At 44.5% G+C, this 16,427-nt stretch overlaps 2 protein-coding genes across 2 annotated transcripts in view; both read right to left on the reverse strand.

Moving 5' to 3' along the window:
- LOC126428110 (uncharacterized) overlaps positions 1–16,427 on the reverse strand; it is a 78,775-nt gene that overhangs the window by 27,760 nt on the left and 34,588 nt on the right. The window contains exon 3 of the mRNA XM_050090014.1: positions 9,884–10,190. The gene's annotated coding sequence lies outside the window, so the exon portion shown is untranslated. The remainder of the gene's footprint in view (positions 1–9,883; positions 10,191–16,427) is intronic.
- LOC126427980 (platelet glycoprotein V-like) overlaps positions 1–16,427 on the reverse strand; it is a 34,170-nt gene that overhangs the window by 15,879 nt on the left and 1,864 nt on the right. Inside the window, exon 2 of the mRNA XM_050089865.1 lies at positions 9,884–10,190. Coding sequence (XP_049945822.1) covers positions 9,884–10,190 — 307 coding nt within the window. The remainder of the gene's footprint in view (positions 1–9,883; positions 10,191–16,427) is intronic.

The raw sequence follows: 16,427 nt of genomic DNA on the forward strand, positions 1-16,427 counted from the left end.
GAAGGTGTTGAAATCATCCGGTGTGATACAAGCATCCCATGAATGATTTTTGTTAACATCTTTATTTCTACCCACATGAGTCTTGATAACAGTCCAGGCTGCTTTGCATTTATTTTGCGACTTATTAATATAATCATCATTTGCCTTGCATTTGCTTAATCTAATTTCTGCCTTGTATTTGTTCCTCAAACTTATGTAGTTTGCTTTTTTGGCTTCACTATTTTTTGATTTGTCACAGGAAATCATTAACAGAGTTCTGAGCCTTTGTGGGTCAGGTGTGAACCGGTTATGCACTGATGTGAGACTACGTTTCCTCATATTTCCCTTATTTTTTCTCATTACTTTAGGACAGCAAGTTTTAAATGCATCTGATAATGCACTAATGAATAATGTAAACGTTTTTTCAATATGATTACTTTCCAGCAGAATGTAATTCCAATTTGTCATCTTTATTTGTGTTCTGTAGTTATCAATGTTCTCTTCATTCAAAAGCCTAATGTACTTAATTTTATTGGAGACAGATGCTGGCTCTTTTGTTATAAATTTTAACAAAATACCTTTATGGTCTGATAAAGAATGAGTATTGAATAGCCCTAGTTCATACTGATTTGTCTCAACATTTGTGATTACATTATCAATGCCGGCAGAGTGTCGTGTTGGGTTTTCATTAATGCAGTGCAGGTCATGTGATCTTAGCATATTCAGAAGATTAACTTGTTTTGGTGTGTTCTGCCTTATATCAATATTTATGTCACCAAAAATTTAAATCCTATATTTAGCCCACTTATCGAGGTGTAGTATCAGTTTCTGTAAGGCCTGTGCGAATACTTCAACATCATTATCGGGTGTGCGGTATACAGACACAATCATGAGTTTTAAAATGGGCAGTAACATTGCTGCTATTTCCAGTACATTTTCTATACAGTAATCATTAACACTAAGGGCGCTGTAATCCAAGTCTATACCACTACTAACATATATAGAGGATCCCCCATAGTTGTGTGTTGGTCTACAATAACCTGTTACTAAATCAAAGCCTGGGGGTACATATAACTGCAGTTGGTCTTCACTTAACCAATGTTCATTGATACATAGTATAATATTCTTGTTCAGTCCTAAGAAAAAACTCAGGTCATCAGTTTTGTTTCTTAATGACCTGGTATTTATATGTGCAAATAATAATGAATCATCCTCACAAAGGGGTAGGTCTGGATTCCTCTGTAGCAATATATCAGCTTGTTCACTTTGCTTGTACATTCTTCTGTCACTTGTTGATTGTGTACTTACATCTCTGGCTAGTTTCTTGATCGTGTTGGATCCAGATGATGACGAGATGATTTCCCTGGTGCCATCCATAAAAAATCACTGCTCCTCTGTGGAACTGTTCTCACTCTAGAAGATGCACGTACAGTAGCTTGTTTGTTTTCACTCATATCTTAAGTACTCGCTTTTCTCACTTTTACAACTTGACTGCTTACACTCACTGGCTGAACACTTACATTTAAATCATCTGCTCTTTGAATGTTCTTATTCACTGACTGATAACTTCCGTTTAACTGACCCACTTGACCTGGAGATGGCAACATGACATTTATATGTGTAGATGATGTGCTGACAGTTCCTGGACACTTTCTCCTTTGCCGGTAAGTGGACCGTATAATGGTTTCACTTATGTTTATATGTGTAGTTGGTGCGCTGACAGTTTCTGGTGACTTTCTTCTCTACTGAGAAGTGAACTGGATAACAGTGTCACTTCTGTTTATCATATGAACACCCTATCCTAAAACTGGTGTCATCATATGACAGCCGTTCACTGAGGAAAGTTAAGAAAACGCTAAATGTGGAAGGATATGAACACAATTTACAGCATTCCGTACTGCACACAGCAAAGAAACATTACGGTATATAGATAATTTTTACTTTTTGGACCGTCTGACTACATCTCAATAGAGACAACTGAATGAAACACAATTTTAGTGCCGTACGCGTTTCGCCTTTATTCTCTGCAAGGCATCGTCAGTGGCTTGGAAATGTACATATATTACTATTTAGTTTACATTTTAGGGCAATGTACCTACTGCAAACTAAATAGTAAAATATGTACATATTCCAAGTCACTGAAGATGCCTTGAAGAGAATAAAGGCGAAAAGCGTATGGCACGAAAATTGCGTTTCATTCAGTTGTAGACAGATGGCCCAAAAAGTAAAAATTATCAATATATCGTAATATTTCACGTAACTGAGGAAGACAGGACTACTGAAGTTGATGCAAAGAAACAGTTCGTGGACTGCGAGTGTTTTAATAAGTATGCATATGCACCATGTCGTAAAGCAGCATCTGGATTGTGTAAAATAACATTCCTGAAATGGACTGATCTGCCCACCGTACCAAACTGAACCCAACAGAACATCTTTGAGATGAATAAGAATGTCGACTTCGCTCAAGACCCTGATGTACACGTTTGGGGTCTTGAGGGAGAATGGGCTTCTATTCTTCCACAGATATTTAAACACTTTATTGAAAGTGTCCCCAAAAGTTTTAAAGCCTTCATAAAGGTGAAGAGTGGACATATCCGATATTAAGGTCTACTAACAGCTCACCGGGTATTTTTAATCGGGTAGTATACTTGATCTTGTTATATGCCACTTTGATCTACTACACGTTTCGTCCCATCAAAATATCTAACTGTTCATTAAATGTATTTTCCTGCGATAACCTATGTAAATTTCGTGAATTTGCATTTAAATGCCGGCCACTGTGGCCGAGCGGTACTAGGCGCTTCAGTCCCGAACCGCGCTGTTGCTACGGTCACAGGTTCTAATCCTGCCTCGGACATGGATGTATGTGATGTCATTAGGTTAGTTAGGTTTAAGTAGTTCTTAGTCTATGGAACTGATGACCTCAGATGTTAAGTCCCATAGTGCTCAGAGCCATTTGAACCATTTGCATTTAAATACATATTCATTGTTGTTATATTTTATGTTGCATGTTTATTACTACGCATGAGATAGCAGTGGCGATGGCAGAGTGTTGTAGTGACAGCGATAATGTTATGGACCAGGGATGCTGCATTACGTTAACGCGATTGCATGATATCTGCAATTCAAGAGGAAAAAACTACCTTTGTCAATGTTGCCCTCCGTGTGCACCTAGCAGAAGTAGCGATTGTTTCGCACACTTTCTGTTTTCCTTTTGCGTTGACATGCATCCCATGTTTTGTGTAGTCTTCTCTATGTAGAAGTTGGTTCAAGTCGATTACAGTGACGTTTGTACATGGAGATGCCAGGTCCATTGTAATACAGTTAAGATTGTACACCATATGGTTGTTTCCTGGCTTGTCATATCTGTATGGGATTGTACACAGTAGCAGCCTAGTATGACGCATTCTTGAAATTCATCTTTGTACACTCGTTTTAAAAACTGCTGTGCTTCTGTTACTGTCATTAAAACCTCCAATAACTCCCACTAAGTCGACCGAAGTGAAGCCCTTGGAGAGTTCGACTGCTTCTCTGACAACATTTTCAAAGCATGCTTTTGGTTTTACTACTGCTGACGTGCTGTAATTGAAAGATGTATTTAAGGGTGATGCACACCCATGCCCATGACTATCAGATAACAGCAGTATATTGGTTTTATGCTTGATCTGAATCATTTGACTGCCAGTAACTGTTTTCGTGCAGTTGATGGACGTTCCACTCCGTTCTGTTGTGCCTTTTTTTGCAGCAGTATTGTTTTCTGGCGGCATATTGATGCTAACGATTGCTGGTTTCAAATTGTGCACTGCAGGACTATTAGTTACTGCATTTTGTTTTCAATTAGAAAGAAGAGTGCGAGTGTTACGTATTCCAGGTTCACTTTGTAGGTATTTTTCCAGTAATGCATCATATTGATGTTTAAGAAGTTAAAACTCGTCGAATATCATCGAGATAACTTCGTCTTTACTGTTAAACGTTTGACCTTTTCCTTGTTTACAGCATCTTCGACATAGCCAGATTTTTTGCTTTTCGCTAACATTAGTACAGCTGTAATGATAAACAGTCCTGCATTTAATGCACGAAACACCTTTAAACACATATTGCAATAGCAGTAATTAATTTCTATCAGTTCCTTAGTTGCACATGTTCGATCTTGTAACGAAGTGGACGCTGAGCACATGGCTTCATTAACAGAGTTTACTGCATTTATGCTTCTTTTTTCCACAACATTAGCGATTATATAACACACGATACACTTGTCATCACAATACACGGAAAGTTTTTCACAAATCACACATTTCTCTTCGCAATTTTTGTATCGCGACATTGCTGCTCGCGTTGGTCGTGATACAATGACTGTTAGCAGAATATGGAATTGGGGGGTTCAGGAGGGTAATAGGGAACGCCGTGCTGGATCCCAACGGCCTCGTATCACTAGCAGTCGAGATGGCAGGCATCTTATCCGCATGGCTGTAACGGATCTTGCAGCCACGTCTCGATCCCTGAGTCAACAGATGGGGACGTTTGCAAGACAACAACCGTCTGCACGAACAGTTCGACACGTTTGCAGCAGCACGGACTATCAGCTCGGAGACCGTGGCTGCGGTTACCCTTGACTCTACATCACAGACAGGAGCGCCTGCGATGGTGTACTCGACGACGAACCTGGGTGCACGAATGGCAAAACGTCACTTTTTCGGATGAATCCAGGTTCTGTTTACAGCATCACGATGGTCGCATCCGTGTTTGGCGACATCGCGGTGAACGCACGTTGGGAGCGTCTATTCGTCATCACCATACTGGCGTATCACCCGGCGTGATGGTATGGGGTGCCATTGGTTACACGTCTCGGTCACCTCTTGTTCGCATTGACGGCACTTTTAACAGTGGACGCTACATTTCAGATGTGTTACGATCCGTGGCTCAACCCTTCATTCGACCCCTGCGAAACGCTTCATTTCAGCAGGATAATGCACGACCGGATGTTGCAGGTCCTGTACAGGCCTTTCTGGATACAGAAAATGTTCGACTCCTGCCGTGGCCAGCACATTCTCCAGATCTCTCACCAACTGAAAACGTCTGGTCAATGGTGGCCGAGCAACTGGCTAGTTACAATACGCCAGTCACTACCTTTCATGAACTGTGGTATCGTGTTGGAGCTGCATGCGCAGCTGTACCTGTACACGCCATCCAAGCTCTGTTTGACTCAATGCCCAGGTGTACCTAGGCCGTTATTACGGCCAGAGGTGGTTGTTCTGGGTACTGATTTCTCAGGATCTATGCATCCAAATTGCGTGAAAATGTAATCACATGAAAGTTCTAGTATAATACATTTTTCCAATGAATACCTGTTTATCACCTGCATTTCTTCTTGGTGTAGCAATTTTAATGGCCAGTAGTATATTTTGGTCGGCGAACGACTCCATTCAGCACGCTGCAACTTCTAAAATACTTTCACAATCAGAAATACCTTTTGCAGCCACAATCTATATATTTCAGGAGTAAAAATTATGCAAGAAAAAGAAAAAAATACATTTTTCGTCGGTCTCGACCAGAACCTCCCCTCAAGCTATCGACACGTTTGGAAGCCCCAGAAAATTTTAGTAGCTTATACCACTGTGAAACGATGCATTCGCACCGAATTCGTACCTATTTCGATATTGCATACTCGCTTACCTTCTTGGTTCCTGTTGTAAAAATTGCTATGTCTCTTCGTTCAGATGGTTCAAATGGCTCTAAGGACAATGAGACTTAACGTCTGAGGACATCAGTCCCCTGACGTAGCACTACTTAAACCTAACTAGGCTAGGGACACCACACACATCCATGCCCGAGGCAGGATTCGAACCTGCGAGTGTAGCAGCAGCGCGGTTCCGGACTGAAGCGCCTAGAACCGCTCGGCCACAGCGGCCGGCGTCTCTTCATTCTTCCTCCATTTGATGACTAATGAATACTTCAGGAAACACCTAAACATTATTTGTTTGCTACTTTATTTATCATTTATAATCAATCAGCTGTTTTTTTTTAAATTCTCCTGTTTTTTACTTCTATCATAACTAGCTCCTTTAATTCCCCTGGATTGGGAACACGCGCCTAGCTTTCCCTGGGGGCAGCCCCGACGCACGGCCTGCACGAGAAGATTGAGCGAGTCTCGACGACCGGCGCATAATCCTCCGCGCAGTAACGGCGAGGGCAGGGGAAAAGTCGCGGAAATTAAGGAAATGGCAGGCGTCGGGAAGCGTCCTCGCCGGCCCAGAGTCCATTTTCCGCAGCGAGAGAGTAATTTCCGGTGCAATTAAGGGCCGTTTCGTCTTAATGCCCGGCAGTATTTTACAGGGTGAACTTTCTCCCGTGAGGGTGGGAGCCCCAGTCCGAGGGGTTACCAAGAGTCACCCCGCTTCCAGTTTCTGCACGGACCGATCTGCGGATGAAAACAAAACCCTCCGTGTCCGGCGAGTTTTCCTGCCATACACACGGTACAACCTCGAGATATTATAATACTGTAGAAAAAACACAGCTGTAGACAAGATGAACATATCACTACAGCCGGCCGGAGTGGCCGAGCGGTTCTAGGCGCTACAGTCTGGAACCGTGCGACCGCTATGGTCGCAGGTTCTAATCCTGCCTCGGGCATGGATGTATGTGATGTCCTTAGGTTAGTTAGGTTTAAGTAGTTCTAAGTTCTAGGGGACTGATGACCTCAGAAGTTGTCCCATAGGGCTCAGAGCCATTTGAACCACTTTTGTAAATGATGCTGTGGTCCAATAGTATTAATTAAAATTAAGGCTGTTCAAAAAAATTCATGATTGTATGTTATCTTTTAAATGAGATATTACGGAGTTTTTTAGCGTACCCTTCTGGGTGCGATATATCTCGAAGTTGGTCCTGTGTATATCGATTGTTTCGCTGCTATTCACATCGCATCCGCTTGTTACCGACAACAATAGCAAAGAAGGAACAATTCTTGAAACACGGTATTCGTCCCCATTTTACAAATTTTTATAAAATAATCGCAGAAAGGCCCCATTCCTCACCTCTACCAGAAAGTAATCAGAAAATCGTATCAGCGCTCTGAATGTACCGATTTTTCGCGTGGCCGGCGCTCTTCCTCGCAACTGATATGCAGAGGTTCGACTTTGAGAAATAATGCATACAATAACTACTATGTTTTTTAATTATTTGATCTTGCATATTTCGACACTTTTCATGCGATTTTAAGCATTTTTCATGCATATTTGCATGCAAATTTATGTTTTTTGTGATGCATATAATCCTGGTTCTAGTAATTAGAAACAAGAAGACGTGCATTTTTTCATAGAAAATGATGATGAATTGTACAGTTACGAGATTTAGGTATCACAAATGGAAAGAAAAAATAATGACCAACGTGGGGCTTGATCCATAAATTGAATCAGATTATGAACCTACTGCACTATCAGTTCCGCTATATACTGTATAGCCAACATGCATTTGTATCTCAACTACACTCATGGTCATAAATTAAGGATAATGCTGATGTATGGTGAAAAAACGTTCTGGTGGGCGGTTTGCGGGTTTAAATCGCCTCGGGGTATGACCATGCGGGGCATTTCACCTACGGTCGTCGCACGATGGTGCTGGTAGCAGTCCACATACGCAGAGGTGTGTTGGTACATATCAGAGTACGGTGCAACGAGTAAGTTTGCAGACGTGCTAATGGTGACTCTGTGTTGAAAATGGCTTAAAGAATACATATTGATGACGTTATGAGGGGTCAACTGGAGGCTGGTCAAACACAGCAGGTCGTAGCACGAGCCCTCTGTGTGCGACAAAGTCTGATCTCAAGATTATGGCAGCGATTCCAGGAGACAGGAAACGTGTCCAGGGGCTACAGTACGGGACGTCCCCGGAGTGCAACACCACAATAGGACCGATATCTCACCATCAGTGCCTGCAGACAGCCACGGTGTACTGCAGGTAGCCTTGCTCCAGATCTTACCGCAGCCACTGGAACAGTTGTCTCCAGACAACAGTCTACAGGCGACTGATCAGACACGGTTTATTCGCCTGGTGACCTGCAAGGTGCATTCCACTGACCCCTGGTCACAGGGGAGCCCGTAAAGCCTGGTGTCGAGAACACAGTACATGGCCATTGGAACAGTGGACCCAGGTTATGGTCACGGACGAGTCCAGGTATAGTCTAAACAGCGATTCCCGCCGGATTTTCATCTGGCGTGAATCAGGAACCAGATGCCAACCCCTTCACATCCTTGACAGGGACCCGTATGGAGGTCGTGGTTTGATGGTGTGGGGTGGGATTATGATTGGTGCAGGTACACCCCTGCATGTCTTTGAGAAAGGAACTGTAACAGGTCAGGTGTATCGGGACGTCATTTTGCACCAGTATGTCCGCCTTTTCAGGGGTGCAGTGGGTCCCACCTTCCTCCTGATGGATGATAACGCACGGCTGCACCGAGCTGCCATCGTGGAGGAGTACCGTGAAACAGAAGATATCAGGCGAATGGAGTGGCGTGACTGTTCTCCAGACACCATCGAGCACGTCTGGGATGCTCTCGGTCGACGTATCGCTGCACGTCTTCAAACTCCCAGGACAATTCAAGAGCTCGGAGAGGCACTGGTGCAAGAATGGGAGGCTATACCCCAGCAGCTGCTCGACCACCTGATCCAGAGTATGCCAACCCGTTGTGCGGGCTGTGTACGTGTGCACGGTGATCATATCCCACATTGATGTCGGGGTACATGCGCAAGAAACAGTGGCGTTTTGTAGCACATGTGTTTCGGGACGATTTTCAAAAGTTATGGCAATACCGTGGACTTACAAATTTGTGTTGTGTTTGTTTCGTATGTGCCTATGCTATTAGCGCCAGTTTTGTGTTGTGCCACGTTGTGTGGCACCCCATTCTGCAATTGTCCTTAATTTATGAGCATGAGTGTATATTAAATACAGCTCCTCGAAAAATTTGAAAGCCGATTTTTTTCTGTAAATTTCTGAAAAATGTTACGTAGCTAAAGCGTGTTCAAGAAAAACGTTGTATGTTGACAGTACATTAGAATCTCTTATAAGTTTCATTTAACAAAGCTTGGTAATAAGACATCTAATTCGTAAGTGTAGGACCTATTTCGAAGAGCGTAACAACACCAGCGTACGTGTGCTGCGGCTTCTGACCAATCATCGTCTTTGTGTTTGATACATCAGGTTTATTCTTACGATGAGCAAAGAATCGTCACGAGAACGCCCGTTACATCAGTGGCGAGGAACGTAGAGAAAGCAACAATTTTTCTGGCGAGAAGCAAGTAACTATACTTTCTACACAAACCTATAACGAAACAGGCTGTTCTTCTTTGTACCTTCCGCGCTTCTTCTATCATTTCCACCAGATAGTCGTCGCAGACAGGGAATCAGTACGCAAGTATCGGTCACAGATGAGATGTGTTTTGGAAGCTACCTCTTTCATGGGCTGACTACATTTACTGAGGATTCCTCCAATAAATTTCAGTCTGTCATCTGCCTCATCTGCGATTATTTCTGTGTGGCCGTTTCGTATTACATAACTCCATACGCATACTTGGCTCTGAGCACTATGGGACTTAACATCTGAGGTCATCAGTCCCCTAGAACTTAGAACTACTTAAACCTAACTAACCTAAGGACATCACACACACCCATGCCCGAGGCAGTATTCGAACCTGCGACCGTAGCGGTCGCTCGGTTCCGGACAGAAGCGCCTAGAACCGCATGGCCATACCGGCCGGCCATACGCACACTACCAGATATTTAACGGATGTCGGCGGTCGAGTAATCAAAGGAATGTGCTTCCCCTAAATATGTGGAATGCGTTACGTTTATTTTTGACAAAGGCCACTGTGCGAACCATGGAACCAGTGCAGCGATACGCGAGCGACCCACCGTTGTGGCTGAGGTTGAGAAGTCGCAGACCGCCCGTGGCGCTGAAGAGCTTCTCCGGGATGGAGCGGAGCTGGTTGCTGGACAGGTCCAGCCTGGAGAGGCGGCCGTGGTTGGGCAGCAGCGCCGCAGGGAGCGCCTGGAGGCTGTTGCTGGAGAGGTCCAGCGACTCCAGGGCAGCGTTCCTGGAGAACGCCGTGCGGTGCAGTGCCGAGACGCGCGTCCTGGAGAAGTTCAGCGAGCGCAGGTGTGGGCAGTGCTGGAGGAGACCCGCTGGAAGCTCCAGCAGTGGATTGTCCGAAAGATCCAGCTGGAACAGCGGCGGTGCCGGTGTCAGTCCCAGTTACTCGTACCTGTAGTTACGGCAGTCCACAGATCAACTTCTGTTCACACACAGTGTAACATTGAGGCTCCACATATAAATACAGTGCGGGCCGCACTCAGCCCTTGTGAGGCAAACTGAGGATCTACTTGATTGAGAAATAGCGGCTCCGGTCTCGGAAACTGACATAGGGCTGGGAGAGCCCCTCCATATCCGCATCCAGTGACGCCAGTGGGCTGTGGATGACACGGCGGCCGGTCGGTCCCACATCTACATCTACATTCATAATCCACAGGCCACCTGACGGTGTGTGGTGGAGGGTAGTTTGAGTACCTCTATCGGTTCTCCCTTATATTCCAGTCTCTTATTTTTCGTGGGAAGAAAGATCGTCGGTATGCCTATGTGTGGGCTCTAATCTCTCTGATTTTATCCTCATGGTCTCTTCGCGGGATATACGTAGGAGGGAGAAATATTCTGCTTGACTCCTCGGTGGAGATAAGTTCTCGAAACTTCAACAAAAGCTCGTGCCGAGCTACTGAGCGTCTCTCTCGCAGATTCTTTCACTGGAGTTTATCTGTCATTTCCGTAACGCTTTCGCGATTACTAAATGATCCTGTAACGAAGCGCGCTGCTCTCCGTTGGATCTTCTCTACCTCTTATATCAACCCTATCTGGTACCCATCCCACACTGGTGAGCAGTATTCAAGCAGTGGGCGAACAAGTGTACTGTAACCCACTTCATTTGTTTTCGGATTTCATTTCCTTAGGATTCTTCCAATGAATCTCAGTCTGGCATCTGCTTTACCGACGATAAATTTTATACGATCATTCCATTTTAAATCACTCCTAATGCGTACCCCCAGATAATTTATGGAATTAACTGCTTCCAGTTTCTGACCTGCTATATAGTAGCTAAATGATAAGGGATCTTTCTTTCTATGTATTCGCAGCACATTACACTTGTCTACATTGAGATTCAATTCCCATTCCCTGCAACATGCGTCAATTCATTGCAGATTCTCCTGTATTTCAGTATAATTTACCATCGTTACAGCGTCTCGATATACTACAGCATCATCCGCAAAAAGCCTCAGTGAACTTCCGATGTTATCCACAAGGTCATTTATGAATATTGTGAATAGCAACGGTCCTACGACACTCCCCTGCGGCACACCTGATATCACTCTTACTTCGGAAAACTTCTCTCCATTGACAATGACATGCTGCGTTCTGTTATCAAGGAACTCTTCAATCCAATCACACAATTGTTCCGATAGTCCATATGCTCTTACTTTGTTCATTGAATGACTGTGGGGAACTGTATCTAACGCCTTGCGGAAGTCAATAAATAAGGCAACTACCTGGGAACCCGTGTCTGTGGCCCTTTGAGTCTCGTGGACGAATAGCGCGAGCTGGGTTTCACACGACCGTCTTTTTCGAAACCCATACTGATTCCTACAGAATAGATTTCAAGTCTCCAGAAAAGTCATTATACTCTAACAGAATACGTGTTCCAAAATGCTACAACTGATCGACGTTAGAGATATAGGTCTATAGTTCTGCAAATCTGTTCGACGTCCCTTCTTGAAAACGGGGATGACCTGTGCCCTTTTCCAATTCTTTGGAACGCTACGCTCTTCTAGAGACCTACGGTACACCGCTGCAAGAAGGGGGCCAAGTTCCTTCGCGTACACTGTGTAAAATCGAACTGGTGTCCCATCAGGTCCAGCGGCCTTTCCTCTTTTGAGCGATTTTAATTGTTTTCCTATCCCCCTGCCAGCCCAGCCCGACAGCGCTTAACTTCGGTGACTTGACGAGAACCGGTGTTACCATTTCGGCAAGGCCGAAGGCTCTACACTCAAATTTGAAAAAATGAGAAAAACAGAACACCTTGGACGACTACTGACAAGACATTCATATTCACAGGACATGTACATTAGTATGTTCTCCAGAAATGATTAGCATTTTAGTCAGCTCGGTTCAGCATGTGTCCTGTTGCCTAGTAGGCACAGGGTCCGCCTTAGGTGCCGATAAATTGTTAATGGCATCGACACATATAAGGCCAAAATTGCGTCATGTGGCTGTCAGTGTGTGGGTATTATGTTGACGAGTTGCACAACGGATTGATCTGACAAGTACCTTTTAGCTCCTGCAAGAAACAATTTCCACCCCACACTACTACAGAAGTCGGGCAGACGCTCCTAACGTACCAAAAAGAAATGCCTGAAAAACTTTCAGCAATAAATATCGACTGGAGTCGTCCGCTGAAGAAAAAGAGACAAAAATATTCAATATTCTTACGTAACTAGTGGGATACTTGGGTACTGGAGTATTGTTAGTTAGTGTAAGAAAAAAATTAAATGAGCGGAAATTATTATTTATTGCAAAATTTAAGAAAATCAAGTGAAACTTTTATTTATAAACTAATACACAAATTTGCGGGTTCCTTTGGAATGGGAGGTTACCTGCTAAAGACATTTATATACAAAGTGTGGGAAAGCACTTTTATCCCTCCTCGAGTTCAAGGACACGCGAGGTCAGAAGAATTAATTGTGGCCTGGAAAGAATTACAAGGATGCTTATGGACAACCATCAGCTATATAATGGAATCAGGACAATGAAAATTTGTGTCCCACCGGGACCCAAACCCATATCTGCCGCTTATCGGCAGCGGTCACCTTACCGTTTGACTATCCGAGCGCGACCCACTGTCATATCCAAAGTTCCATTTCTCGTGAACCACGACTCTACAACCTGCGCTCGTGCATCCATTATATACAGGGTGGTCCATTGGTAGTGGCCGAGCCAAATATCTCACGAAATAAGCGTCAAACGAAAAAACTATAAAGAACGAAACTTGTCTAGCTTAAAGGGGGAAACCAGATGGCGCTATGGTTGGCCCACTAGATGGCGCTGCCATACGTCAAATGGATATCAACAACGTTTTTTGAAATAGGAATCCCAATTTTTTATTACATCTTCGTGTAGTACGTAAAGAAATATGAATGTTTTAGTTGGACCACTTTTTTCGTTTTGTGACAGATGGCGCTGTAATAGTCACAAACATGTGGCTCCCAATTTTAGACGAACAGTTGGTAACAGGTAGGTTTTCTAAATTAAAATACAGAACGTAGGTACGTTTGAACATTTTATTTCGGTTGCTCCAATGTGATACATGTACCTTTGTGAACTTATCCTTTCTGAGAACGCATGCCGTTACAACACGATTACCAGTAAATACCACATCAATGCAATAAATGCTCAAAATGATGTCCGTCAACCTCAGTGCATTTGACAATACGTGTAACGACATTCCTCTCAACAGCAAGTAGTTCGCCTTCCGTAATGTTCGCACATGCATTGACAATGCGCTGACGCAGGTTCTCGGTCGTTGCCGATGGATCACGACAGCAAATATCCTTCAACTTTCCACACAGAAAGAAATCTAGGGACGTCACATACGGTGAACATGCAGGCCAGGGTATGGTGCTTCGACGACCAATCCACCTGTCATGAAATATGCTATTCAGTACCGCTTCAACTGCACGCGAGCTATGTGCCGGACATCCATCATGTTGGAAGTACATCGCCATTCTGTCATGCAGTGAAACATCTCGTAGTAACATCGGTAGAACATTACGTAGGAAATCAGCGTACATTGCATCATTTAGATTGCCATCGATAAAACGGGGGCCAATGATCCTTCCTCCCACAATGCCGCACCATACATTAACCCGCCAAGGTCGCTGATGTTCCACTTGTCGTAGCCATGGTGGATTTTCCGTTGCCCAATAGTGCATATTATGCCGGTTTACGTTACCGCTGTTGGTGAATGACGCTTCGTCGCTAAAAAGAACGTGTGCAAAAAATCTGTCGTCGTGCCGTAATTTCTCTTGTGCCCAGTGGCAGAACTGTACACGACGTTCAAAGTCGTCGCCATGTAATTCCTGGTGCATAGAAATATGGCGCGGATGCAATCGATGTTGATGTAGCATTCTCAACACGGACGTTTTTGAGATTCCCGATTTTCGCGCAATTTGTCTGCTACTGATGTGCGGATTAGCCGCGACAGCAGCTAAAACGCCTACTTGGGCATCATCATTTGTTGCACGTCGTGGTTGACGTTTCACATGTGTCTGAACACTTCTCGTTTCCATAAATAACGTAACTATCTGGCGAACGGGCCGGACACATTTGTATGATGTCGTCCATGGACCACCCTGTATATCCCCTTACAGGGGAGACATTTTACTTGAAATTCGCTGGCATCCATGCATCCATGTCCGAAGGAACTTTGTATCGTAGTTTAGAATAACAGACTGATGCTGCCGTAGCTCGACGCGTGTGAACACCCCATAGTGGCTTGCCTTCTATGGATTCTGTTTTAAAAATTTTGTAACTGGCTTGATTTTTACTTTTATATGTATCATGCTAGTTTGAGTATTTTACTTCTGATGAAGGCACTCACAGCAATGCCGAAACGTAGGTCAAAAGACTCCTGTTTTGCGGCCGAGCACTGTTATTGCTTTAATTTTACTTTGTAATGGATCGCTGACCACACAGCCATCTTCGAAACTTTCGATTATGTCAGCTGATTTGCTTAACCGTAACCAGTATCATCGTGGGAATGATTCCCCAATTTGTCTCTGCTCTGCTTGTATCTCTTCCTTACTATTTCAGATGCCCATAAACCCAGCAGGTGACATTTAAACTACCAGTGGGCTGTGATCATAGTGTTTCGCGACATCAGTGAATGTAGTAGATTTAGATGTGATATTGAGTGAAGAGCTCTTCGGAAACCTAAAACCATATATACACTATCTGATCAAAAGTATCCGGAGACCTGGCTGAAAATGACTTACAAGTTCGTGGGGCCCTCCATTGGTAATGCTGGAATTCAATTTGATGTTGGCCCACCGCCAGCTGGAGTGGCCGAACGGTTCTAGGCGCTACAGTCTAGAACCGCGCGACCGCTACGCTCGCAGGTTCAAATGCTGCCTCGGGCATGGATGTGTGTGATGTTCTTAGGTTAGTTAGGTTTAAGTAGTTCTAAGTTCTAGGGGACTGATGACCTCAGATGTTAAGTCCCATAGTGCTCAGAGCCATCTTTGCTGGCCCACCCTTAGCCTTGACGACAACTGCTTTTCTCGTAGGCATACGTTCAATCAGGTGCTGGAACGTTTCTTGGGGTATGGCAGCCCATTCTTCACGGAGTGCTGCACTGAGGAGAGGTATCGATGTTCATCGGTGAGGCCTGGTACGAAATCGGCGTTCCAAAACATCCCAATGTTGCTCTATAGGATTCAGGTCAGGGCTCTGTGGAGGCCAGTCCATTACAGGGATGTTAATGTCGTGCAACCACTCCACGACAGACCGTGCATTATGAAAACGTGCTCGATCGTGTTGAAAGATGCAATCGCCATCCCTAAATTGCTCTTCAACAGTGGGAAGCAAGAAGGTGCTTAGAACATCAGTGTACGCCCGTGCTGTGATAGTGCCACGCAAAACAACAAGTGCAAGACCTCCCCATGAAAAACACGACCACACCATAACACCACCGCATCCGAATTTTACTGTTGGCACTACACACGCTGGCAAATGACGTTCACCAGGCATTCGCCATACCCACACCCTGCCATCGGTTCGCCCGATTTGTAGCGTGATTCGTCACTCCACACACCGTTTTTCCACTGTTCAATCGTCCAAGGTTAAGTTTCTTACACCAAGCGATGCGTCGTTTGCCAATTACCGGCGTGATGTGAGGCTTATGAGGAGCCGCTCGACCATGAAATCCGAGTCTTCCCATCTCCTACCTAACTGTCGTAGTACTTGCAATGGATCCCGATGCAGTTTGTAATTCCTGTGTGGTGGTCTGGATAGATGTCTACCTGTTACACATCACGACGCTCTTCCACTGTCGGGGGTCTCTGTCAGTCAAGAGACGAAGTCGGCCTGTGCGCTTTTGTGCTGTACGTTTTCCTTCACGTTTCTTCTTCAATTTCACATCGGAAACAGTGGACCCTGGGATGTTTAGGAGTGTGGAAATCTCGCGTACAGACTTATGACACAAGTGACACCCAATCACTTGACCACGTTGGAAGTCCGTGAGTTCCGCAGAGCGCTCCATTCTGCCCTGTCACGATGTCTAATCATTCTGACGTCGCTAGCAGTAGGTGGCAGGTCAATGAACCTAGTACCTTTTTTACTTTTCCGTGTCCAGATAAA

Source organism: Schistocerca serialis, chromosome 12, assembly GCF_023864345.2.
Source record: "Schistocerca serialis cubense isolate TAMUIC-IGC-003099 chromosome 12, iqSchSeri2.2, whole genome shotgun sequence".
NCBI classification, from domain to species: domain Eukaryota; kingdom Metazoa; phylum Arthropoda; class Insecta; order Orthoptera; family Acrididae; genus Schistocerca; species Schistocerca serialis.